At 40.8% G+C, this 25209-nt stretch overlaps 1 protein-coding gene across 1 annotated transcript in view; it reads right to left on the bottom strand.

Annotated features, from left to right (window-relative positions):
• Nucleotides 1-24971, bottom strand: part of SRD5A2 (steroid 5 alpha-reductase 2) — a 38243-nt gene extending 13272 nt beyond the window's left edge. Inside the window, exon 1 of the mRNA XM_006731612.2 lies at nt 23074-24971. Within this exon, the coding sequence (XP_006731675.1) occupies nt 23074-23354 (281 nt within the window). The 5' untranslated portion in view covers nt 23355-24971. The remainder of the gene's footprint in view (nt 1-23073) is intronic.
• Between the last annotated feature and the right edge of the window lie 238 nt (nt 24972-25209).

The following is a 25209-nucleotide window of genomic DNA, read 5'->3' as shown; positions in this document are numbered from 1 at the left end:
AAAAAAAAAAAAAGAATCTAGGAAAAAAGAAAAGCATAACACCAAATACTGCCAAAGGAAGCAGAAGAAAGGCAGTAATAAAGATAAAGATAAAAGCAGAAATCAATGAAATTCAAAACATTAAAACAATAACTAAAACAAATAAGACAAAGAGCTATTCTTTGAAAAGATCAGTGAAATTTATATACCTTTAAAAAGACTAATAAAGAAAAAGAGAGAAGAAATAATCAGGAATGAAACAGGGGTTATCATTACAGAACCTGAAAACATTAAAAGAATAATAAAGAAATACTATGAACAACTCTACATGCATAAATTCGACAATTTAGATGAAATCCTTGAAAAACACAGCATCATAGCTCACCCTAATGAAATAGATCACTTGAATAGCCCTGTAACTATTAAGGAAATTTAATTCATAATTTTAAACTGCCTCCTCAAAAAAATCCCAGGTCCAAATGATTTCACTGGGGAATTCTACAAACATTTAAAGAATTAACACCAATTCTACCTAACTGCTTCATTTATAAAGCTACAATCACCCTGATACAAAAGCCAAACAAAGATAGTACAAAGAAAAAAAAAAAAAACTGCAGACCACTAACCCCCACAAATATGAACACAAAAATATTTAACAATTGTTAACAAACAGAATTCAGGAATATATATAAATAATTATGCGGAATGAGTAAGTGGGGTTTATTCCAGGGATGCAAGACTGGTTCAAAATTCAAAAATCAATCAATGAAATCAACAATATTATCAGAACAAAAAGAGAAATATTGTGATCATATCAGTCATTGTAAAAAAAATGTTTAATGAAGTTCAACACCCAATAATGATAAAAACTCAGAAAATAGGAATAGAGTAAATCTTCCTGAACTTAAAAGCACATCCACAGGAAACATTATAATGAATGGTCTAAGATCATTAACAAAACAAGGATGTCTATCTATTCATACCACTCTTACTTAACAAAGTGCTAAAAATTCTAGTCAGTACAATAAGGCAATAAAAAAAAAAAAGCAAACACATCAGAAGGGAAGAAACAAAACTGTCCCTGTTTGCAAATGACATGACTGTCTCTATAGAAAATCCCAAAGAATATACAAAAAAACCCCAACCTCCTAATAAGTGAATTCAGCAAGTTTGCAGGATACACTATATTCAATTACATTTCTATATGTTATTAATGAACATATGGACACTGAAATTAAAAATACAAAGTAACATTTATAATAGCTCAAAAATAAAATACTGAGGTGCAAATCTAAACGAATATGCACGGGACTTGTATGGCGAACACTACAAAGCATTAATGACAGAAATCAAAGATCTAAATAAATGAAGACAGGGGGGCCGGGGTGGCTCAGTTGGTTAAGCAACTGCCTTCGGCTCAGGTCATGATCCTGGAGTCCCGGGATCCAGTCCCGCATCGGACTCCCTGCTCAGCAGGGAGTCTGCTTCTCCCTCTGATCCTCCCCCCTCTCATGCTCTCTCTCTCTGTCTCATTCTCTCTCTCAAATAAATAAATAAATTCTTTTAAAATAAATAAATAAATAAATAAATGGAGACATACTATGTTCATGGATTGAAGGACTCAACATAGTAAAGATGTCAATTTTCTCCAAATTTATCGTGAAATTCCTATAGATTCTAGCAAGATTATTTTATAAATATAGACAAAATAATTCCAAATTAATGTTGAAAGGCAAAGGAGTTTTGATAACTAAAACTATTCTGAAAAAGAAGAATAAAGTGGGAGGAATTTGCTTACCAGATTTTAAGACCAATTGCATAACTGCAGTGATCAAACCTGTGTGGTATTGGTGGAGAGATACACACATAAATCAAGGGAACAGAGAACACAGAAATACACCTACACAAATAGGCCCAACTTATTTTTTTATAAAGGTGCAAAAGCAATTAAAAGGACAAAAGATAGCCTTTCAACCCAAAAATTCTCAGAATCTATGGCTAAGCAAAGAGGTCTTAGGCTTGACACCAAACACCATCCATAAAAGGAGAAAAATCATAAATTGGACTTTATCAAAAATTTTTAAACTTTTGCTCTTCATAAGACCTGTTAAAAGGATGAAAAGAAAAGCTACATATTAGGGGAAAAAATATTTGTAAACCACATATCTTACAGAAGACTAGAATTTAGAACATATGAAGAACTCTCAAAACTCAACATTAAAAACAAAACAGATTCAATTAGAAAGTGGGCAAAAAACATGAAGAGACATTTTACCTACAGGTATATAAAGATAGCAAATATGGACATGAAAAGATGTTCAACATCGTTACCCTTTAGGAAATGCAAATTAAAACCACCATGAGATATTATTGCAAACCTATCAGAGTGGCTAAAATAAAAACTGACAACATGAAACACTGGCAAGGATATGAAAAAATTGGATCATTCATACACTTCTGGTGGGAATGTATAGCCACTCTGGAAAACAGCTCAGCAGTTTCTTCAAAACCTAAACATGAAACTGCCATATTACCCAGAAATTGCATTTCTGGGCATTTATCACAGAAAAATAAAAACTTATGTTTTCCAACATTTTGTATTCAAATGTTTATAACAACTTTATTCATAACAAAAACTGGAAACTCAGATGTCCTTCAATTTGTGGATTATTAAAGAAACAAGTACATCCATACCATTGAATACTACTCAGCAATAAAAAGGAAAGAATTAACAATACATACAACAACCTCAATGAATGTCCAGATAGTTATGCTGATTGAAAAAGAAAAAGCCAATTTCAAAAGGTTACATGCTATATTCTGCCATTTATATAACATTGTTGAAATCACAAAAGTATAGAAATGAAGAACAGATTAATGGTTGCCAGTGATTTAGGTGGGGGTGGGAACAGGAGGAAAGTGAGTGTGGCAACATTAGGAATCCCACTGGTAATGGAAATATTCTGTCTCTTTACTATAACCAACATTCTAATATCCTGGTTGTGATACTGCAGTATAATATTGCAAAATGTTACCTTTGGAGGTAACTGGGTAAAGGTTACACATGATATCTATGTATTATTTCTAACAATTACATGTGCATCTAAAATCATCTTAAAATAAAAAGTTTATTTAACAAATACATGATGTTCAAATGTATATCTGTCATGAGCATTGGTGGCTGACTTGGAGAATCAGTTTTTAACTGTGGACGTCTATAGAGAGATTCTCTTTATCTAGCTTTAGAGATAGGCCTTAAATTCTATAGGCCAGTGGCAGGTATGGCTGAGTATTAAAACTACCTTACCTACTAGAGGCGCCTGGGTGGCTCAGTCAGTTAAGCGTCTGCCTTTGGCTCAGGTCATGATCCCAGGGTCCTGGGATCGAGCCCCGCATCGGGCTCCCTGCTCAGCGGGAAGCCCGCTTCTCCCTCTCCCACTCCCCCTTGCTTGTGTTCCCTCTCTCGCTGTGTCTCTCTCTGTCAAATAAATAAATAAAATCATTTATAAAAAAAAAAAAACAAAACTACCTTACCTACTATAAACTCTTTCAGAGATTTATGAAAGCTCTCTGGAAGATTTTGATGCCACCAACCACCAACTCACCCACAGAGCAGTTCTAAGAGCTAAGCCCAAGAGATGCTCAGCTATGTGAAAGGTAACCCAGAACCTGGCATAATTCTTCAGGAAAAAAGTAATAAATAAATACTCAAGAAATATAAAAAGTACTCAGTAAATAAGTAATAGATTATTCTAAGTTTTATCAATCATCTTTCTGTTTGGTTGTTTCTATATGGGTAACTGTGGCAAAGTGAAAATGGATGGTGAATGTACTACTTCCAAAATACCTGACTGTCTTAGTTATTTGTTATTGCTGCACAATAAATCACCCTAAAACTTAATAGTTAAAAACATCAACAAACATGGGTTTTCACTTACAGTTTCTATATGTCAAGGAATTCAAGAGTGACTTGGCTAGGCAGTTCTGACTCAAGGTCCCTCATGAGATTGCAGTTAAGGTATTGACCAGGACTGCAATCATAAAAGGCTTGACTGGGGCTGGAGGATCTGCTTCCAAGATGGCTCATTCATATGGCTGGAGAGTGGGTGCTAGGTGTGGGCAGGTGGCCTCATCTTCTCCGCACATGGGCCTTCTCCACATTCACTTCAACAAAGGGGAGCTTGGGTATCCTCATGCCATTGTGGTAGGCTTCCCCCAGAACAAGCAATCCAAGATATAGTGCCAACAGAATCTCCCTTTTTTTGTGACCTAGTCTCAAAAGTCACATACTATCACTTTGTCACATTGTATTTGTCAGAAGCAAGTCACAAATTCTGGCCCCCATCCAAGGAGAGGGTAATTGGGTACCATATTTCCAAGGAAATTGTGTCAGAATAATTCGTGGACATATTTTTAAACTACCACAATGACCTTGGCAACTTAACTCCTCCGCACTTCAGTTTTCCATTGATAAATGGAGGATAATAATGATGCCAACCTCAGAAGGTAGTTGAAAGAATTAAATGGTATAATTGAATATAACTGGTACATATTAGAACTTAATGACTCTTTCTTTCCCCAATCAAAGGAATATATCAGTTTCTCTCTATAAATATGAGGGCCAGCAAAAGACCAACAGTGAAACTAGTCTTTGTGCCTTACTTAGTCTTTGTGTCTGCTCACATCGTATCCCCCTTATGGGGCCCTCTCCTCCTGATTCCCTCTTTCTCTCAGATTCTCAAGATCCCAAACATGCATGACAAAAACATGCTTGGTCATACCCCAAAAGGTTTCTTTTTCCTGGAAATTTCCCAATCTTAACAGTTTTCCAATTCTCTTAATGAAACCTAACATTCTTTTGTCCCAATCCCTCAGGATGCTCTACTTCCTATTATCTTCTAAGTGATGGCTAACCCCATGGCCAACAACCTTTCAGAAGCAGAGTTAGCACCTGTTGTGAGTACATTTGCAACTGATCTTAGAAGACTAGGAAAGTGACACAAGTTACCCTTCTCAAAAAAAATCTCTTACAACAAAATAGAAGATTGAAGATTAAACCCTACCCCCCTGAAAGAAAGTTGAGCCTGTCACTCATTCACGCTTCACAGGAATGCTTTAATCAAATAATAATCAGGTGGCACTCACCCTACCTAAGATCAACTTCACTGTGAAAATGAGAATTGTGATTATGAAGGAGAGATGCCATTTTGCAACTGGACATACTCGGGGAAAGGAGAACCCTAGACAGAGTTTTTCAATGTGGAGATTCCCTGTCATTGGGTATCTCCAGGGAACATGAAGGCCCTGCCTGAGTGATATGAGAAGTAGTGAGAAAAGAATGCTCAAATGAATGTGAAAGGACATTTTTCTCAAAGTCTTGTTGGTTGCCTTGCATGTGGCAATGAAAAACATCTCCCAAGATGACTTTGGCCCATCCCCTCCACAATGGCAGACAAGGAGCAGTCAATGATGCAGGATTTCATGTTGTCTCTCCTTTGGATCTATTTGCATTTTTTACCTGGCTCTCTGGAAACATATTGCTTTAAAACAAAACAGAACACTTGAATGGTAAGAATTTCAGACATGTTTTAGGGCCCAAAGAAGAGTTGTAGGGGCAGATGGTTCTTTGGTACCAATCAGATTGTGTTCAAGTAGGCCTATTCTGTTTATGCACCCAGGTGACGGAAGGTCCTGATAAGTAGGCATCTATCCTGATATCCAGAGAGAGAGAGATTGCTATTGCTGAGCCAGGGAAGAATCTGAAGCTCACAGATAGGGTAATTTTCCTAGGGCCACACGAGATGGGATTCAAATGAAGGTCCTCTGCTTCAAAATAACTCACTCATTTCGAATTGGAAAGAGAAATTGTGATCATCATATACAACTGGGGAAAAAAAAAAAGTCCCACATGCCCCTTAAAAGAACCCAGGTTTGGTTTTCAGACATTTTAGCCCAAAGATCTATTGCATCTGTTGCATTTGCCACCTAACATTCATTCTTCCTTCTTAGAGTAACTACCTTGGATCACCTCCCCATTTCAGCCTGTGATAGGGTTCAATCTCTCCAGGCCCCTCAGCCAATCAAAATAGGGATAACCTTATCACACTGGTTGTTTCAGAGATGGGCACATGACCCAACAAATCCTAATAAAGTTTTGCTTACATTTTTTTGAGAACTGTTCTTCATCATGTGTCCTAGATCAGAGAGAATATAAGCTCTTAGATGCTACAGTTATCTTGCCACCACTAAAGGACAGCCTTTCTGAGAACAGAACCAGTAAAGGCAGAGCCAAGAGCTGGAGAGAGAAACCGAGTCCTGATGGTATCTTTGGAACCACTGCATCAATCTGGACCTGAAGCTGGGATTTTTCGATCATGAGCATTAATAAATTCATGTTTTACTTCAGCCTATTTGAATAGACCTTTCTGTCACTTGGAACTGAAAGAGTCCTGATTAAAGCACAATCACACTGTTCTCTCTGAAATAAGCATCAAACTTTTCCAAATATAAAGCCAGAATTGGTGAGGGTTTTGGGTTGCATTTAATCATAAAATAGAGTTTCCCCCAATTATTCCCTTTGGAGAAGAACCCACCAAGAGGTTCTTTCCTTGTTGGAGCCTCTCTACATGCCAAAAGCATTGGGCCAACTAGTCCTCTGAGCCCTGGCTCACTTCCCTGAGTCCTTTCCAAGAAATAACAAACACTGACAATGAATAGTCACTTGTCTGTATATACAAAGATGATACCTATTACTGTAAATAATGGTTTTGGATATATGAGAGAGTGGGATGTGCAGGCCAAATGCAAAGGTGACTAAACATGGAATGAGTCAGTGATGCATCCCATCCAAGCTTACATTTTTTTATGGACCTTGTGTCATGGGTTGAATGGTGGCCCCCTAGAAAAGATGTGTCCATGCCCTAATCCCCAGAACTTTGAATATTACTTTATAACAAAAGAGTGAAGATTGTGTTATATGGCAAAAGATGTGATTAAATTAAGGATCTTGAGGTGATTATCCTGGATAGTTTTGGTGTACCTTAAATGCAATCACATGTATCCTCATATAAGAAAGGGACAGAAAAAGAGAAGAAAGACACACAGAGAAAAGACAATGTGAAGACAGAGAACAGAGATGTGACCCCAAGCCAAGGAATGCTGACAGCCACCAGAAGACGGAAGAGAGAAGGAATGCGAGCTTCCTGAGGGAGCAAAGCCCTGCTGACACCATGATTTCAGACTTCTGGCCTCCAGAATGGTGAGAGAAAAAAAATTTATGTTATTTTAAGCTACCCACTTTGTGGTAATTTGTTATAGCAGCTACAGGGAACTAATACACCTTGTTAGAATAATATTAGGCCATTGAAATTAATTTCAGTTCAGACATTTGGTAGGGAAATACCAACAAAGGACAACAGACAGCTAATGTTTATATAGTGCTTACTATGTTCTTTGCGACATTAACTCATTTAATCTTTATAGTTACCCTAGGAGATAGATATTATTATAATTATCCCATTTTACAGATCAGGAAACTGAGGCACAGTGAGATTAAGCTAGCTCAGGGTCACACAGCTATGAAATATCAGAGCTACGAATTAAGTCCAGGAGCTAATTCCAGAGTTTATGCTCTTGACCACTGCTCTATAGCAGTTACTATGTGGAAATTTGTCTACATCAGAGGTTCTCACTTCTGGTAGCACTTTCAAATCACTCAAAGGGCTTTAGGAACACATTAAGGAGGAAGAAGCACACTGAAGACAAATTATTCATAATCTTCAGTGTAGAATCCTGAACATCAGCAGTTCTTAAGAGTTCCCCCAGATGATTCTAATGTGCAGCCAGGGTTAAAAAACACTGACATAATAACCTCCAATTGCAGATTTAACTAATTTTTTCAAGTTAGCATTGGCTAGATGTTTGGCTTCTCCAAAAGCTATGTCTACACAGAGAAATTAGAATGCAAAACCTAGCAAAAGGCCCAAGTCAATAATACCACATTGTTTTTTCCTGCAGTGGAGTAGCTGACCATTTCGTATCAAGGACTGTACCACGGGAAAAATTCAATGTGAGGTTTCCCCAAAGGATCCTGTGACTTCTCATCTTGCTCCGACACCCTACAAGTGAGGATAGTCAGGTCCCATTGTCAACGTCCAGCAGATGTCATCTGGTTTGAATTATCTAGTGGTCATGATCCAGCAGATCTATTTAAATTTCGAAAAACATTGAGATGATTAGCTCATGAAGACCTAAAATACAGCAAACTATTTTTAATTTTCTATTTATGTGTTTTTATATCTTTATATTTATGTTCTGGTAGTACTGGGAGACCCTGGAACTCACTTCTTTTTCTTTCTGCCCCTACATAGAAGTTCAATCTAAACATATGATGAATTACCAAAGTTTTAAGGAACTTTGAGCGTTCCTCTGAGTGATAGAAAGATAATCATCATTGAGGTACAATCTCCTACAAGAGACATACTACTACTGACCACTACTTATACCCTCAAAGGTGAAAATCTGAGTGTACAAAGAGAATCAGATCAACCTCTTGGCCTGAGTAACTAATAGATTAATTTGAATAACTAGTTTAACTTTTTTGTTTAAGTTGATCAATTTGAGGTGGATTTTGGCATTGTGTAGGCATACCTGCTCAACCGTTCATGCTAACTGCTCATGACCAAATAAATGAATTGTAAATGGTGGCATGGGGTAGTTTTCAGCTTGAAGCACAAACTTCAGTAAGCCTATTATTGTAGGCTCAGGGCAAGTCATGTTCACTGTTGGACACAAATACATCATTTCTCTAAGCTGCAGTTTTGTCTCCTTTATTTCTCATTGTTTGCAAAAAGAAATTTCTGGTTTTCTAATTCCAGCTGTTTGGCTTCATACTGCAGCCCAGCTTTATAGGGCTTCTCATATTGTTTGGAAACAATATGTGCCAATGAGGCCTATATAGTGTCATCATTCTGAGAACCTCTGAGAAGTTTCTACATTCATATCTACATTCTACAAATATTGTCCTGGGACTTAGTAGCCCTAATCAAAGGGCACAACTTTCAAAGATGGATCTGCCTCAGTGCATCTCCCTCCTACATCTTCCATTGTTCACACTGATGAAAAAAAGAAAAATCCTTTTCTGGGTTCTCTGTGGCAGAATTTACCATGTGAAAGTTTCAGACCTGTCATTCATAAGCACCTGCTGATATCTCCCACACTCTATCCCCCACCTTATCGTCTTAGGGCCACCTTGCCAGCAACAGCTACACGGAGCCACGTAACTCCTATAAAGGAAGCCACCATTCTCCTATCATGCTTAGCTCTCCACAAGTTTAGAAACTTGTAACATGGGACCTAAAGGTCATTGCACATTAAGCCTGAGGACGGAAAAAGCAATAGGGTTAAATGGAGAAAAAAAAGGAAACTCTTATGGATGAAATGTTTGTGTCCCCCAAAAATTCATGTTAAAATCTAATCCACAATGTGATGGTATTTGGAGATGGGGCCTTTGGAGGTAATTAGGTCATGAAGGTTGAACCTTCATGAACAGGATTAGTGCCCTTATAAAATGAGGCCAGAGAGCTAATTCACCCTATTTCCACCATCTGAGGATACAACAGGAAGTCAGCCATCTGAAACCCAGAAAAGGGCCATCACCCAAATTGGACCTTGCTGGCACCATGATCTGGAGACTTCCAGCCTCCAGAACGTGAGAAATAAATCTCTGTTGTTGATAAACCACCCAGATTATGGTGGTTGTTTTTTTTTTTAAGATTGATTGATTATTTATTTATTTATTTATTTATCAGAGAGAGAGAGCACAAGCAGAAGGAACAGCAGTCAGAGGGAGAAGCAGGCTCCCTGCTGAGCAAGGAGCCCAATTCAGGACTCGATCCCTGGACCCTGGGATCATGACCTGAGCTGAAGGCAGATGCTTAACTGACTGAGCCACCTAGGTGTCTCAATTATGATGTTTTGTTATAGCAACCTGAGCTAAGACAGAAACACTCATAACAAATTGCTGTAAAGTTTAGAAACACAAACCAATGAGCTTCAGTATAATAACACTGAGTACAAGCAGAGGCTACTAAAACCTACAAGTCAGCAAGTACTACAAATGATCAAATTAGCAAAGATAAATGCTAAAACCCATTGGAGGGACTTTTGTTTCCAGTCAAGATGGAGTAACAAGGACTAGATTTACCCTCCAGGTTAAACAACAAAAATACAAAATAACAAGACAAATTACATGAAATAATGATTTACAAAACATTGAACATCAGGCAATGAAAGACAAGGATCCCTGAGAGACACATAAAAATGACGTGAGCCTTATAACAACTGATCCAGGTTACTTTGAGAGAATTTTCCCTTTCAGGGAGGGGGATCTCAGACAGAAGTTTAAAGACTTGCTGCACTGAGGAAACACAACTGAGATTCTAGATCAAGAAATCTAGAAGTCTCAGGACAGAATACTGAAGATGAGAGAGATACAAAGAGACCTGCAGAGAATCCTTCTCAAGTATTCAGCAGAGCCTTAATGCATTTATGTAAGGAAAGGATGACTCAAAAGGATTAAAGGGAACAGTGCCCAGTATTCACACATGGTCAGGAATAAAGCCCCCCTTCCGTTGGGGGGGGGCAGACATAGAAAGTCATAATACATGGGACATTGGATAGAATATTCATAAAGGTCTTACCTCAGAGGAAAGGATTAATTAGCCCTGTCACTAGCACTCTTCTAAAACCACTTAGAAAAATCAGATCAAGACCTGAAAGGATTAAATTATTTCCAAGTAATTTAACTGCATCCCAGAGTAAAGCTCAAGAATATTTATAGGAATACAAAAATATTTAACACCCAACCAATCAAAGATTGACCAACCAATCAAAGATTACCAGGCATTTCTTCCCCATAATTGGAAGAAAAATCAATCAAAACTGACATAGAAATGATAGAGATGTTAGAATTAGCAGACAATGACATTAAAACAGCTATTATAACTATTCCAGTTATGGAATGAATAAATCATGGGGATAAAAGGTATGGCATGGGGAATATAGTCATTGGTATTATAAAAGTGTTATATGTGACCAATGGTAGCTACACTGTGGTGAGCACAGCAAAATGTATAAACTGGTTGAATCACTATGTCATACACCTGAAAGTACTTCAATTTTTAAAAAACAGCTATTATAACTGCATTCCACATGTTCACAAAATTAAGTAGAGACATGGAAGACAGCAGAAAGACCAAAATCACACTTCTAGTGATTAAAACTACAATGTCCGAGTTGAAAATATCCCGGATGGAATTAACAGGCTAAGACAATGCCCTAGAAAAGACTATGAATTGAAAACATAGCAATAGAAACTACTCAAAATGAAATACACTGAAAAAAAAAGAATCAGGAAAAATGAAAGGAGCATCAGCAAGCTCTGGGATGGTTTTATACATGTGTGGGCCTCATAGATTTGTAATTGCAGTTTCTGAACAATAGGAGAGAGAAGCAGGGAGAAGAAGAATAATGTATAAAAATAGTCCAAATTTGATGAAAACCTTAAATCCATGGATCTAAGGAGTTTAAAGAACCCCAGCATTAAAGTCATGAAGAAAACTACGCCAAAGAACATAATAAATTGCTCAAAACCAATGATAAGGAGAAAATACTAAAAGTAGACAGAGATAAAAAGACACGCGTACGGAGGAACAAAGATATGAAGGACAGCATATTTCTTTTTATAAACAATGCAAGCAAGATGACAATGGAGTTACATCTTTAAAGTACTTCATGAGGATAGCTGTCATTCTAGAATTCTATATCCTAGAAATACATATCTTCAAAAACAAAGGAGACATAAAGACATTTTCAGATATTCAAAATCTAAAAGAACTGTTCTAAAAGAAATAAAGTTCTTCAGGCAAAATAAAAAATAATACCAGATATAAATATGGATCAATCCCCAAAAGTGAAGAACATCAGAAGTGGCAACTACACAGGTAAATATATGTTTTTTATTATTTAAATCTCTTTAAAAGATAATTGACTGGGATGCCTGGGTGGCTCAGTCAGTTAAGCATCTGCTTTCAGCTCAGGTCATGATCTCATGGTCCTGGGATTGAGCCCTGCATCAGGCTCCCCACTCAGCAGGGAGTCAGCTTCTCCCTCTGCCTCTCCCCACTGCTCAAGCTCTCTCTCTCTCTCTCTCTCATTCTGTCTCTCTCTCAAATAAATAAATAAATAAAATCTTTTTTAAAAAAGATAATTGTTTAAAAAATAATAGCAGTATGGTGAAACTTTTTATAGCATGTATATAAGTAAAATAAATAATGACAGTCACATAAATTTCAAGAGAAGAAATGGAAGTATTTATTTCATATTCTTATACTGTACATGAAATGGCATAATAATACTTGAAGGTAGACTGTGATAAATTTAAGATGCATGCAATAAACCTATAAACAAACTAACAAAAGAGTTATAGGTAATAAGCCAAAAAGATATAAAATGAAAAAATAACAATCCAAATGATAGAGGATAAAGAGAAAATGGGAACAAACAACAGAGGGACAAATAGAAACAAATAGCAATATTCCACAGCGGAATTCAATTATAAATTAGTAACATAAAATCCCTAAACATTTGGAAACCAAATAGCACCCTTCCAAATAACCCATGGATCAGAGAAGGAATAAAAAAGATATTTTGAAATGAATTAAGATGAAAGCAACACATAAGAATTTGTGAGGTGCAATAAGCAGTTTTTTGTGTGAAACTCATAGCAGTAAGTGCCTACATTAGAAAAAGGAGAAGGTCTCAATCTATAACTTGAATTTCTGCCTTAAGATACTAGAAAAAGGAGAACAAATCAAACCCAAAGTAGAAGGAAGATAAATATAAATATCAAAACAGGGGCGCCTGGGTGGCTCAGATGGTTAAGCGTCTGCCTTCAGCTCAGGTCATGATCCCAGGGTCCTGGGATCGAGTCCCATGTCGGGCTCCCGGCTCAGCAGGGAGCCTGCTTCTCCCTCTGACCCTCTCCCCTCTCATGCTGTTTCTCTCTCACTCGCTATCTAAAAAATAAATAAAATCTTTTTAAAAATAAATAAATAAATAAATAAATATCAAAACAGAAAACAAATAGGAAACAGAAAAATCAATAGAGAAACTCAATGAAACCAAACTCTGGTTGAGAAGATGAATAAAATTGATAAAGCTCTAACTAGACAGATGGGGAGGTAGTGAGAAGACATAAATTACCATTATTAAGAATGAGAGAGGTGATACCCCCACAGATTCTACAGATATAAAAAGGATATTTGTGTGTTGACAACTTACCAAGTAACACGATTACATTTTAAGGGACCTTCAACATCCAAACTCAAAGTATCAATATGAAAGGTGACAATTTCAGGAGCTAGTGATGTCATAGTGGCTTAGTAAAAGAGAACTTACACATAAATGGTGACTTTTCCCTCAAAGCAAATCCTTCAAAGCAGCGCCTACTTGTAGGAGTATCTTGATCTCTATGGAAACTTAATTGCATGGTCAGTTTGCAAGGTACTTCTTAAAATCTTGTAATATCAGTGTTATTTCTCCTATTAGGTTTAGTGGACACTGAAAATATTACAAGAAAAAATGCAAACCCGGGGCGCCTGGGTGACTCAGTCAGCTGAGCATCGGACTCTTGATTTCAGCTCAGGTCATGATCTCAGGGTCATGAGATCAAGCAAGGAGTCTGCTTGAGATACACTTTCTCCCTCTCCCTCTGCCCCTCCCCCACTCTAAAATAAATCTTAGAAAAGAAAAATGCAAACCTGAAGTATCAGCTAATTCCATCATTTTGTATTCCAACCATTACCAATATTAATTCATACATGTTAATGTGGATTTTTCACAGTGTACTCTTTATGTACTGTTTTTTACTAAATGATTTTATATACCTATTTTCATCATATAGCCCAAAAAACTAATATTTGTAAGTATACCTGATATTCAATCATATTCATTATAATCAGCACTTAATTATAGAGCATTTAAGTAACTTCCAGTGTTTCACAGTTGTGAATAGTAACACTATAATTTTATATAAATTGATTTCTTTCTTTTAGATTCTTTCCCTTGAGAATTTCCCCTAAATGAAATTCCTGAGCCAAAAAAAACCCAAAATGAAACAAAAAAAAAAGTGAAGTTTTTCAGCTATTTTTTGAACATTGCCAGATTAGCCTCACAAAAACTTAGAGCAATTCTCAGTGGGACACAGGGCCACATATACATATAATTTTCCCACTGGCCCACCTACAATTTTTTTAATATTTATTGAGGTATAATTAACAACCAACTGCACATATTTAAAGTATGTACTCTGATAAATTTTGAAACTATCATGATATCAAATCATGAACACATCCATCACCACCAAATTTTGCTCATACCCTTCATAATCCCACCTTCTATCCCTGTTTTCCCCTAGGAAACCACTGATACTTTATGTACTCTAGATTAGTTTCAAGCTCATAGAATTCTATATAAATGGAATCATAAAGCATGCATTCTTTTGGCTTGGTTTCTTTTACCCAGAATAATTATTTTGAATTTCATCCCATGTTGTAGCACACATCAATAGTTCCTTCATTTTTATTGATGAGTAGTATTTTATTATATGGATACAACACAGTTTGTTTGCTAATTCACCTGTTAATGGACATTTGGGTTGTTTCCAGGTTTTGGCTACCACAACTAAAGCTACTACCAACATTTGCATACAAATCTTTCTATAAATATGTGCTTTTATTTTTATTGGGAAAATAGCTAGCAATGGAATGGCTAGGTCATATGGTAGATTTATGTTTAACTTTTTAAGAGACTGTCAAAATACTCTCCAAAGTGATTGCCATTGTACATTCCCATCAACGATGTAGGTGAATTAGTATGGTCAGTCTTTTTAATTTCAGCCATTCTAGTGGTTGCATACTGGTATCACATTTTGCTTTCATTTACATTTCCCTAATGACTAATGATGTTGAGCATCTTTTCATGCTTTTATTTGCCTTTATGTTTTCTTTAGCGAAGTATCTGTTCATATCACTAGATGCAAGAGCAATTCATTAAAGAAAGAACAGTATTTTCAATGAATGATACTGAAACAATTGGATATCCATACACAATAAAAGAAGATTCATACTTTGATTCATACTGCTAACACTATATAAAAATTAACTCAGGACGCCTGGGTGGCTCAGTCGGTTAAGTGTCCAACTCTTGATTTCAGCTCAGGTCATGATCTCAGGATTGTGAGACTAAGCCCCATGTCAGGCTCCATGCTGGGCTTGGAACCCACCTAAGATTCTTTCTCGCCATCTCCCTCTGCCCCTCCCCCATGTAAAAAAAAATTAACTCAAGATGGATCACATACATAAATGTAAAACCAAAGTTATAAATCTTTTATAAGGAAACTAAGAGAAAACCCTCATGACCTAAAGATTTCTTTGATATGACACCAAAAGCACAAAAACAAATAGAAAAATTGGGTCGCATTAAAATTTTAAACTTCTGCTTTTCAAAAGACATGGTCAAGAGAATGAAAAATAAAAGCCACACAGACTGGGGGAAAATACTTGCAAAGCATATATCTGGTAAAGGATTTGTATCCAGAATATATAAAGAACTTTCAAAACTCAATAATATGAAAACAAAGGATCCAATACTCTAATATTTAGATTTGTTTATCAGATATACAACTTTGGGCAAGTAAAAAACACTCAATGAGAGACTGAAGTGAGGCCTTGTACTGTTGTTAAAGAGAGCAAATAGGGGCAGGAGAGAGAAACAGACACCATACACAGAAAAGGATCGCGGGGTGTTTCACGGTCAGGTAGGAAAACTGTCAAAAGCATATTGCCTATTTTCTTCACAGTAAGTTCTAGGATCAGCCTTTGACAGCATGGCCCAAGTATAAAAGAAGAGTTTTGAAAAGGGCGTGGAGACTGATTAAGGTCTGGATAGTAGGATTGGATATTATGGCATATATTCAAAAGATATTTGGTATTAAAAGGAGGAGAGGCATTCCAAGTCAGAGTATCTGAAGAACCGGGCAATTTTAGGTCATAGGTTTTCAGGCCCCTTTTCCTGACCATCACATTCCCACCCCAAAAGTCTGGGAATGGACCATCCTTTCAGGACCCGCTCCAGTGCCTGCCCATCACTCCCACTCACCCCCACCAATCACTGCGATCAGATGGAGTGCAGTCATTTGTGAAATAGCATTAATAGTGGATTGTCTCAAAGACAAAATGAGATAACCAATGTAAATCATGTAACATAATTCCTGGAACACCCCGAGCTCAATAAATATTGGTTTCCCTTTCCTTTGCCCCCTTCCCTAACCAAATGGAAGGCAAATTGCAGTGCTGGCCTCAGTTCAGAGGGTTTTTTAATTTAGACCTCCTATGCTGAGCTCTTACTAAAGGATCCTGGGTTGAGCACGGCGACTTTTTAAACAACTTGATTCCAGATTTTGATGGCCCCATTGCCGTATGTGGCAGGGAGTCAAAAAGCAGAATGGGAGGGGCCCCAGGCTCCAGAACCAAGTTGCCAGGCTCTGGCAAAAATCAATAGGTAGACAACTTTTCTGTTCTAGAAACAGAAAGCATTCGGAGGGGGAGACAAACCATGAGAGACTATGAACTTTGAGAAACAAACTGAGGGTTCTAGAGGGGAGGGGGGTGGGAGGATGGGTTAGCCTGGTGATGGGTATTAAAGAAGGCACGTACTGAATGGAGCACTGGGTGTTATATGCAAACAATGAATCATGGAACACTACATCAAAAACTAATGGTATAGGGGCACCTGGGTGGCTGAGTCATTAAGCGTCTGCCTTCGGCTCAGGTCATGATCCCAGGGTCCTGGGATCGAGCCCCGCATCAGGCTCTCTGCTTGGCGAGAAGCCTGCTTCTCCCTCTCCCACTCCCCCTGCTTTTGTTCCCTCTTTCGCTGTTCCTCTGTCAAATAAATAAAATCTTTTAAAAAAAAAAAACTAATGATATAATGTATAGTGATTAACATAATAAAAAAAACACAAAACAGAAAGCATTTATGCTCCCCCCTCCTGCTGGCTGAGGGCCCATCATTTTGAGTATCCCTCCCGGCCTTTCCACTGTCCCCAATTCATTCCTCCTCAGGGAAGGAGAAGCGAATTGCCTGACTGGTAAACTTAAAAGCAGCACCTCTCAAGTGGTGTGTGCAGCTCAGCCCACCTCCCACTCTGCTGCTTTCTCAGAACAGGCTCCACTGGGAAAGGCCTGTGGTTGTTCAGCTGTGAGTGTTGCTGGGCATTTTTGAGGTACAGTGTTAGGAGGCCCACATGTAAGCCACATTGTCCCAAATCAGCTTTAATGAACTCTAATAAGGGTGGTCACTGTTGCTTAACTCCTAGGTTTACCTCTCAGTTGGTTCTGAACTTGGCTGGGGGAGAGGAGTGCCCTCTAATCCATGAACACCCAAGCACAGAGAAGCATCAGAGACAGCACATTCAGGGGCATGACTGTAGCCCCGTGGAGGTCCCCCTCAGTTTGCATTTCCCCACCTGCTCTAAGCCTCTCAGACTGACATTGCCACCACCAACTTTCACGTGAGAAAGAATGAGAGACACATAATGGTGATTCTTTCTTTGTCTTCCTCCTGGAGGTCAAGGTGTTGTACTTCGGTGTCTCCCATAGGACTTTGCATGGTTCTGAGCATGTGGAACTCTGATAAAGAATCAGGACACTGGGTTCAAGCCCCACTCTGTCCCTTCCTAGCCATGTGACTTCATACACACCACTTCACCAATTTGGATCATTGTTTCCTCATCTTGTTTGTTCTTTTTAAGTGACGTTACGGTAGAATGAGCAAGAACTTCAGCTTTTCTTCAATGTGGCAAAAATGAAATGGTCAAGATCTCGAACACTTGTTTATATTTTTGGCAAACAGAGCTCTACATTTTTCAGATGTGCTTATGATGTCGACCCATTTAGAATGTAAACTCCAAGACTCCTACTATTTCCTACAAGTGTTCAGATAAAGGACTTGGAACCTAGGGATTCTCAGAAAATGATGTTACTACTAAATTCCTGTTTAAATGGACCAGATATATCCTAGAATTGGCCCACTGCTTTGCTACAGGATTTAACAAAATTTTATTATAGTATTACCAGGAATGTAATCAATTTACTGATTGTAGAGCATGCCATTCATGGTTTTCTTAAGCAGGGGCTGGCCAGAACTGGGGCCCATAGGCCAAATACTGCCCACTCCCTGTTTGTGTAAGTGAAGTTTTACTGGAACACAACCACACTCATTTGTGTCCATATTATCTGTGGCTGCTTTCAAGCTACAATAGCAGAGTATAATAGTTGTAACAGAGACTGTATGCCTACGAACCCTAAAAGAGTTACTATCTGGCTTTTCTACAGAAAAAGTTTGCTAACCCTCATTCTGAACAATTTTCAGTTAATCATACTTGATCAAATTATACCTCATAAACGTCCTTAACACATGATTAAGTGACCACAAGAATGTGGCTTCTCCTGCATGGCCTTTCTTCTCAATCTGCAAGAGAAGAAATTTGTCTAGGTGGTTTCCAACGTAAGCATCAGTCAATACTCTGACTCTCAGCCAATGAGTAATTTCCTTCATGAGGTTTTTGGAGAGGCTTTTTTTTTGAGTTTTTATGATTTTGTTTTATATTTAAAGACACATTTCTCTTTTTTTAACTGAAGTATAGTTGACACACAATGTTACCTTAGTTTCAGGTGTACAACATAGTGCTTTCACAAGTTTATATATTACGCTATGTTCACCACAAGTGTAGCTCCCATCTACAATACAACGCTATTACAATACCATCGACTATATTTCCTGTGCTGTACCTTTCAGCCCAGCGACTTATTCAGTCCATTACTGAAAGCTTGTATTTCCCATTCCCCTCATCACTCATTTTGCCCATTCTCTACCGCCCCCTCCTGGGGCAACCATCAGTTTGTTTCCATCATGAGATTTGATTACTTCTGAATAGTTCAGACATCGGCATCTCTTAAGAGATTGGAGAAGCATTGGCAAGGCCCATCAGGGGACTCAAATTCCAGCCTCCTCTTTGCCCCTAATTGGCTAAACCTCTCGTTGCTTTACTTCTGTAAAATGAGGAGGCTGGACAGATGAGGATGGAGTTTCCTTAAAGCAGATAATTATAGTCCAGAGTGTGAAGTGCATCCTAGAACGCCACACTGGCTGCTATGAAAGCCCAAGGAATGGTATCACACCGGGATTCACAGAGAAGGGACTCAGAGAAGGCTTCTTGGAGGAAGTGATTCTGATCTGAGTTTTGAAGAATAGGGAAGAATTCATGCTGCTGGAGAATGAACTGACCAATAAAGCAAAAATGCATCTTATGGAAGCCATCATGTTATTTGGCTAATTAGGAAATGTCATCTGTTTAAACATCTAAACCCCAGGAAAGATCTAAATTCAAACCGACCCTAATGTGTGCATTACACTGTGCTTCTGGATTCACATCATGAAAAAGTCACTCTGCAAGCAACTTTTCACAATATAATCCTCCTTTTCTGTGAAAAGAGGTTTCTTTTCCTTCTTCAGCTTAATACCAAGGTCACATCCAAGTCTTGAAAAAGACATCAACTGCCACACAGGGTGGTGTGATGATCATTGCATAGGACACAAAGCCTTCTTGGGAAAATGAGGATCAATCAGAGAGTGTGAGCAAAGGATCATTCCAGGGCCGTAGGCAAGGTCAACAAGAGATAACTCTGACTTCAAACAACTTTGGCAATGTGGTTAGACAACGTGCTTACACAGCAATCATTCCCATTTGGCTAGACCATCCGAACATTCACAACAATAGATTCTGAAGGGAGGAGAATTATCTCAGTTGACCTAGCCATGCAATCTCAGCAGTGATTTCTAAGTAATCACTGGCTCTCCCACAATCCAACCGTTTGTACCAATGTCAGAGGCAGAATTCGTTCATGTATTCAACAAATTTAGTGAGTTACCAACTATGCACCAGCACTTTTCTATACACTATGGACACAGCCATGAAGAGAGGAGACAAAAATCCTTGCCCTTGTGGAACTTAAATTCTTTGTACGGAGAAAAGCACAGAGTTTTAACTACTATCCAATAGGACATATTGCTGTTCTGAACAGTCCTGAAGGGACATTTTCCAAGAGTCTAAGCCACACCTGAGCCAGCCTTCCTCCTGATCCCTTGTCCCTTCATCTTAGTCTCTGTGTCACAAGCAATTTACTGTGGAAGGTGAGGTCAAGGCAGCCTGATGCTTTTTTCTTAATGTACCCTCATTATCAAGCCACATGACTCCTAAAGCCTCGAAACAAAAATGTTCACAGGCTTTGAACCTCTTCTGGGAATCTTGACTGAGAAAACACACCTAACTTCTGAAGAGATTTTAGATTGCAAAAATGTGCATCACCACTTTAACCTAGCTTCCCCCCCGCCTGCAAAATAAGGGGGTAAATTAAACGTCCAACTCTAAATTAATGGATAAATTATTGTTTTTACATGAGATGAAATCCCATGCAGCCATTAAGATTATATTTACAGAGACTCCATGATAATGTAGGAAAACACTTATTATAAAATGTTAGGTAATCAAGCAGAACAAAGCTATATATATTCAATATAACAAGCCTGTGTAAAAAACTACTAAGAAAAATAAAAGCCTTGATGGAAATGTTCCAAAACATTAACCACTGATATACTTAGGTGTTAAAATTATGGGTGTTTTTCTACTTTTGTATTTTCCTATTTTTCTTTAGTCAACATTTATTATTTTCAGAATTAAAAAATAATAATTTTAAGCCTAAATATAGTTTTTAAAAGGCAAGGACAAGGTGGCAAGAACAAGTATAAAACAGTTTATCATGGTAGCTAAGAGCCTGAGATCTGAATTCAGAACCCTGGGTCTGAACCACGGCTCCCCAGGTTACTCTGTGACCTTGGGCAGATTATTTAACGTTTCTTCCCCCTAGTTTCTCACCTGCGAAATGGGGGTAAAAATAGTGCCTATGAGAATTAGTAGATAATTCATGAAGAGTGTTGAGCACCTCATAAGCCCTCAAAATAACAGATCCAATACTCCAGTGGCCTCAAAAAAAGAGTTCACACAAGAGGGGAAGGTGGGATATCTTCACATCTCAGGAACAGCTAACTCAGAACTGTGTTTTCAGTGGGCAATTTTCCCTCACTCAGCATCAATCCCCAAATCCTTGACTTTTAAATTTTCCCCTGAAGATGGACAGTATGTTGATACTCATTTTATGGGTAATTATTTCCTTGGGTGTTTTTTTTTTTTTTTAATGTACTGGTCATCATTTACTGTGCACAGTGACTTTAATTTTAAAAACAAGTCTGAAAATTATGTTAACAGGACCATCGGAAAATACTACACGTTACTTTAAGATGAAATGACCTCATAAAAATACTGTTTATGGTCTGACAGTTGTTAATTTGAAGATAAAAGTAACTGTCTGATAGAATCATATTTTTTGTCAAATGTTGGTTCCAAAAACAGTGAAATGAAAAGCTAGCCTCTTAACTCCTGCACCCAACATTTTTTTTCTGTACAAATTAAACCACTTAAATCTGGGTAAGATCATGTGGTCGTTAATTAAGCCTGCACCTTGTCCACAACAGATTTTTAGTAAATATTTGCAGAAAGGACACCCATTTCTGAAATTTTAGTTCTTATTGCTTGCCAATACTCATCTTTTTAAAAGAATGAGAATTCAGTTCAGATTGCATAAATATGAAATCTTAACCAATAAAGAAGATCCAGAGGATTCGACAGATTAAAATTTGTTTCTCTACAAATGAAATGAGGCATCCTTATGAAAAAGAATTGTGCCTTTCAGCTTCCAGCATTCTTTTCCCTAATTTCCAATCTAGATTTCCTTGATCTTTTGACCCTAGGAATTCTCTACTCAAAATAAGGCTGCGCTTCTGTCCGTTCTTGACTTGGTTTGGCAACTTTCCTCTGTCACAGACTCTCCTTGCATGGGGTTTCTGCCCGCTGAACGCGGTGAAAACGCCCTGAACCGTGGTGTTCCACGGGCTTAGATTTGAATCTGGCTGGGCACTAGCTGCATCACCTTCCGTTAGTCACTGACCCTCACTCAGCCTCGGTTTCTTTGTCTATAAAGCGGGCATCATAAACACAGATCTCACAAGGTTACAGTGGGGCTCCTAGAGACAACTGACTGGGCACGACTAGCAACTCACTCAGGTGCTCTTCCCCTCCCCTGGGAGTCTTTTTTGAGGGTCTGCAGTCATTGTCCGAAAGCCTTTGGTTTCTTTTCAGGCTGTCCTTAGACCAGAAGGCAAAGCTGTCCTGAACTTGGGACTCTTCATTTAGAAGAGCATTTGAGCTCTACATTAACTTCGACTCCGTCACGCTTCCGTCCCAGGGAACGGGACAGGTAGAGGAGCGGGTGGCGAGCGCCGCCCCCTTTGCGGGGAAGGGTGCTGAGAAGTGGGGTTCTCGCTCAGGCCAGAGGGTCCCCATCCCGTTGTCTCTCCCACGGGGAAGTCCGGCTCCGGTTCTGCCCACCTCCCTCCGACCCGCAAAGATTAAGTTATGGGCCCCTCTGAGCCGGGGGTCCTTCGGGAGATGCCCACACGTAGACTCTCTGCGGATCCCAGAACCAGCGTGCCCCCGCCCTGCAAGGGAAAGGAGAAGGGAGGTGGAAAGGGAGAGGGGGGCGAGCCGCCACAGGTGAGGCGGCCCGCGTGCAGTTGCGGAGGGAACCTTGCCGGCTCGCCTCCCTCCCGCTCGCCTCCTTCCCCGCAGCAGCCAGAGGATTTGGAGCCGGCCGGAGAGGCGCGCGGGGCAGGGAAAGTGCCGGGGGCGTCTGCCCCGCGACGGCTTCTCGCCTTGGCCGGCGTGCGGCCCGAAGCCGGGCCCCGCCGGGGGCTCCCCTCGAGCACTGCTCCGCGCTCCGCTCGGCGTTCCCAAGTGCGCCGCGTTCCTGGACGCCGGGAGCCTGGCGGGGCGCCGCGCCCGCAGCGGGCAAACGCTACCTGTGGAAGTAATGTGCGCAGAAGAGGCCCAGGAGCACCGTCGCGGGCTGGCCGAAGAGCAAGCGCGGCTGCCGGGCGAGGATCCCCGCGGGCACCGCGAAGGAGGGCAGCTCCTGCAGGAACCAGGCGGCGCGCGCGGGCAGGCGGGTGGCGGCGGGCATCAGGCTCTCCGAGTACTTCCCGTAGCCGGAGGGCTTCGCGAGGTACAGGACCAGTGCCCCCAGAGCGGCCAAAGTGGCGCTGCCTGCCAGCACCGGGCTCTGCTGGCAGTGAACGGACATCGCGCCGTGTTCCCCGCCGGTGGCCGCCGCTCGCGCAGAAGAGAGCGCGGTCTCCACGGCCCCTTTATGGGGCGCGAGACGCCACCCTGCGTCCGCCCCTTCGGCCTTGGCTCCCGCCCTTCCGTCCTGCTTTCGGCTCGGCGTGGCCAGCCCTGGCTTGGCTCAGCATCAATGCCCCTTTCGCCCGGCTGGCGCTTGGGGTGGCAGCCGGGGCGGAGGGGAGGACCCAGGGGCCAAAAACGTGTCCTGCCCGCCCCCCCTCCCCGCCCCGCCCCGCCTGGGGCTAGGCCACATCTGCGCCTCCGCCCGCGCGCCCATCCTCTCCACCGCCTGCCACTGGTCTTCCCTTTGCCCTTCGAAGACCTGTTCCTCACCGTGCATCGCCCTCTGATGCTGCAGCTTCTAGGACTAGGAAATCGGAAGAGAAAAACCACGGGGACGATTTAGCCGGGGTAGTTCTCTCGCCCCCAACACACCCCTGGGCCGCCGCCACGCAGCCTCCACCCTCAGACCACCCCAAGCCTGGATCTCCCCAGTCCCTCCGCTTCCCTACGCTCCTTCACTCCGCGTCTGCTCCCACCCTGTCCTGCATCCTTCTTACGACCTTGGGCCGGGCATCCAAGGCACTTCCCGCGCCCTCCGGCCCTTCTGCTTGGGGGCTCGGTGCGCCTTCTCCCTCTCAGCCAGTGCCCCCTCTACCCCACCACGTCCCCAGGGCCCTCATTCCTCCGCCGTTTCTCTCTGCTTTGCTGGCTGCGCCCCTGGGTCTCCGGCCTCTGTCAAAGAGGCGCATCCCCAACGCGCGGACGCACCAGCAAGGGTGGCGGCCGGGAGCGGTGATCCCGTCCGAGGCCTTGCCTCTCCTCCACCACCGGCCCCCCGGAGCCGGCCCGGACTCCGGCTAAAGTCTACGGTTTCTGCCGCGGGACCCCTCTCCCTACTCTTTGAGCGGATGAGTCGGGTTCCACGTGGTGGTGGTGGTACTGGAGATGCTACCGTGCTCTGAACAGCTAGACGTGGTTCTTCCTTCTATTTTCCACCCTCCTCTCATCCTTCACCCGCTCGTTCATTACCTATTTCTTCTTGCCTTCTCTGACTGAGTGTCCAGACCTCCTTAGCTGCCCTCCTCCGAAGTTGTGTGCCCCTTTTAATCTCTTCGTCTTTCTTTGACCTGGCTTCCTCCTCCAGGTTGACCTTCTCTACCCTAGTGCTGCCTACATCAGTCTTCCATCTTCATGTCCCACCTCGAATAGGGATTACTTTATCCCTATTAATTTTCTTCTCTGGTCCCTACTTCAGGCTCCACCCCAGCCTTCCCCCGCACCTTTCCTTGGCTCTTTCTTCCTCCTCTCTCTTAGTGCCAACTCACTGCCTCAGGAGCCCCTCTCAGTTTCCCCCCATCCACTCATGCTCTGTCCTACGGGCTGTTCCAATGAAAGGCACATTGTCCCATCTGCCCAGTTTGAGGCTGTTTCTTTATACCTGGGATGCTTTCCAGATTTGATGAGAACCCCATCTTATAGATCTAAGAACCTTGGTAAACCCTAAGCAAGATGAACACACACCCCCAGCACACTCAGCAATCGACTTGCTGAGAACCAGTGATAAGGAGGAAAATCTTTAAAGCAGCCAGAAAAAAGAAAGAAGGAAAAAAAGACCTAGGTGATAGGGACAAAGGTAATAAGTACAACAGATTTCTCAGACGCTATGCAAGCCAGAAGAAAATGGGATGGTACATGTGAAGTGCTGAAAGAAAAAAATTTTCAACCAAGAATTTCACATCTAGGGCCCCTGGGTGGCTCAGTCGGTTAAGAGGCTGCCTTCAGCTCAGATCATGACCCCAGAGTCCTGGGAT

Source organism: Leptonychotes weddellii, chromosome 10 (genome assembly GCF_054177405.1).
Source record: "Leptonychotes weddellii isolate Sample4059 chromosome 10, ASM5417740v2, whole genome shotgun sequence".
NCBI classification, from domain to species: domain Eukaryota; kingdom Metazoa; phylum Chordata; class Mammalia; order Carnivora; family Phocidae; genus Leptonychotes; species Leptonychotes weddellii.
The sequence above is the reverse complement of the archived record's forward strand: the minus strand, read 5'-3'. Positions and strand labels throughout refer to the sequence as shown.